The 2,439-nt window shown below is 49.9% G+C and overlaps 1 protein-coding gene across 1 annotated transcript; it reads left to right on the top strand.

Moving 5' to 3' along the window:
* The first annotated feature begins 206 nt into the window (after positions 1-206).
* LOC123161001 (acetylserotonin O-methyltransferase 3) lies at positions 207-1,936 on the top strand. Its single transcript, XM_044578848.1, has 3 exons — positions 207-383; positions 513-1,366; positions 1,459-1,936. The coding sequence occupies exons 1-3, from the start codon at positions 257-259 to the stop codon at positions 1,762-1,764; spliced, it is 1,287 nt and encodes a 428-aa protein (XP_044434783.1). The 5' UTR covers positions 207-256; the 3' UTR covers positions 1,765-1,936.
* The last annotated feature ends 503 nt before the right edge of the window (positions 1,937-2,439 follow it).

The raw sequence follows: 2,439 nt of genomic DNA, 5'->3' as shown, positions 1-2,439 counted from the left end.
GCCAACTTGTCCCATGTCGATCAGCGGTGGGCATGCTTTCGTCTCGGCTTGCCAGTATATCCACGTCCGTCCAGATCCCAGAAAGCTACATACACCCAGGTAGACAGATAATGGTGGTTGCGCAATTATTTTAGCTGGACAGCACCTACGTTCAAGCAAGGAGTAAGATGGAAGGCCGATCGGGCACCGAATTGTACCAGAGTATATAAGAACCCCAGGACCATAGCAGGGTTGCTGATACACAAACACAACTATCATGGCGCCCGTGTGGTCTTCAACGCTCTCGCCCCTTGTTGCATCCGCCGTCTGCGCAAGCTTCGCGCCGGCGACTACGCGGTTAGGCTGCTGGAGAATGCCGAGCATGGGGCGCTCGCAGATGCTAGGCATGCAGATGAACGGCCTTCACTTGTCTTAGCTTCTTATTACTCTTTCTGGCATTTCCCTCCAGTCTTCTCATACACTCAGGATTATAGTTTTGAGTTTCGCCTTCTTTTTCTTGACGGAAAATTCAGGTGGCCAACCTCATCCTCTCCTCCCGAGAGACCAGCTGAAAAGAAAGCCTACCGTGGCGCATGTCCAAAAGGAAACTGGGAACGATGTGATGGTCAGCACGGAGGGGTTGCTCCAAGCTCAGCTTGAGCTCTACCACCACGCCATGGCGTACGTCAAGTCTGCGGTGCTCAGGGCCGCGGCGGACCTACGCATCCCCGACGCAATTCACCGCCGCGGTGGTGTCGCCACCTTGTCCGACATCGCCACCGAGATCGGCGTCCAGCCGACGAAGCTTCCCCACTTCCGTAGGCTCATGCGCGCCCTCACCAGCCTTGGCATCTTCCTCGTCGGCCAAGGCCCGAACGGCGAGGCCACTGATGTGCACTACAAGCTCACCCCGGTGTCGCGCCTCCTCTTGGAGGACAGCTCGTGCACCCAGTCTCCCATCGTGCGTGTGCTCGTGGACCCGCTGTCCTTGACCGCTCTCTGCAGCATAGGGGAGTGGTTTACTGATGAGAGAGCCTCGGCCCTCACACTCTTCGAGGTGGCGCATGGGTGCACGCGGGAGGAGATGACGGCGAAGAAGGGCACACGTGGCATGTTCAACGTTGGCATGATCTCTGATAGCCGCCTCCTCGTGGAGACCATCATCAAGGATCACTGCAACATCTTTGAGGGCGTTAGCTCCCTCGTTGACGCTGGCGGTGCCCATGGTGCCACGGCGGAAGCCATCGCTAAGGCGTTCCCTCACATCAAGTGCACCGTGCTTGACCTCCCACACGGGATCGCGGGGGCACCTACCATCGCCAATGTTGAGTTTGTTGCTGGCGATTTGTTTGAGTATGTTCCACCAGCAGACGTTGTTCTACTCAAGGTACACACATGACACGGCATCTTGTTTTTTTCCCTTCAGTTATTACATTACATATATATATGTTGAACGAGGTGTCTTCTTCCTCTTTGCAGTGGGTTTTGTGCTTGTGGCAGGATGAAGATGCTGTCAAGGTACTACGACGGTGCAAAGAAGCAATAACCAGTAGAGATGCCAGAGGGAAGGTGATAATCGTTGATGTCGTGATAGACATGGGGATGTCTCAGGATGATGTCCTTCTTAGGGAGACGCAGGTTTTATTTGATGTCCAGATGATGCGTGTTGACGGGGGTGAGCGAGACGAGCAGCAGTGGAGGAAAATTTTCCTTGAAGCCGGATTCAGGGACTATAAGATCACTCCAATGCTAGGATTTCGGTCCATCATTGAAGTCTACCCATGAATGTCGGCCCACCCTGATAGAAATAAAGCACGATGTATGGTTTGCTACCGACTAATGTCTTGCATTAGCAGACAGTTTAGACAATAAAGTTTTCCGTAATATTTGTCAATACTATTCGCACCGTTCCATCTCTGTGTCTCTTATAAAGTTCGGAAATAAAATTAAAATAGTGTCTTTGTCCATAAGAAAATCAGATAATTTTCTTTCTGGTAAACGATGCAATCTGCCATCTGTGCTAGTTTCCGGGGTTTTGTTGGGAAATAAACTTGTTGGGCTGTTTCGGCCGAGGCAGTTCACTAAATTTGTTGGGTTCTTTTTATTGTAGTAGTGGAGTAGCCTGTTGGAGTCAGGTGTGTAGAGATTTTCTTCCAACCTGCTTTTTGGTTTTATCCTAGCGTTGACAAGGGAAGGAGGAGGAAGTACCATCTTCACCAAATCCCCTTTAATACTGAAGATATTAGAGTATTTTACCATCATATGAACGATAGAAAGTAATGTTTGAATTGTGAGCATTGAAATTTACTCCCTCCGTTCCTAAATATAAGTCTTTGTAGAGATTCCACTATGAACTACATACGGAGCAAAACGAGTGAATCTACACTCTAAATGCATCTATATACATCCATATGTGGTTTATAGTGAGATCCCTACAAAGACTTATATTTAGGAACCGCG

The sequence above is a fragment of the Triticum aestivum genome, chromosome 7B (assembly GCF_018294505.1).
Source record: "Triticum aestivum cultivar Chinese Spring chromosome 7B, IWGSC CS RefSeq v2.1, whole genome shotgun sequence".
Classification (NCBI taxonomy): Eukaryota; Viridiplantae; Streptophyta; class Magnoliopsida; order Poales; family Poaceae; genus Triticum; species Triticum aestivum.
The sequence above is the reverse complement of the archived record's forward strand: the minus strand, read 5'-3'. Positions and strand labels throughout refer to the sequence as shown.

What these genes read in the sequence shown, in the direction of transcription:
- LOC123161001 (XM_044578848.1), top strand. Translation starts at nt 257, where the DNA reads ATGGCGCCCGTGTGGTCTTCAACGCTCTCGCCCCTTGTTGCATCCGCC. An exon ending in GGGGCGCTCGCAGATGCTAG is followed by an intron (nt 384 to 512) that starts GCATGCAGATGA and finishes CGGAAAATTCAG; the next exon opens with GTGGCCAACCTCATCCTCTC. An exon ending in CAGACGTTGTTCTACTCAAG is followed by an intron (nt 1,367 to 1,458) that starts GTACACACATGA and finishes TCCTCTTTGCAG; the next exon opens with TGGGTTTTGTGCTTGTGGCA.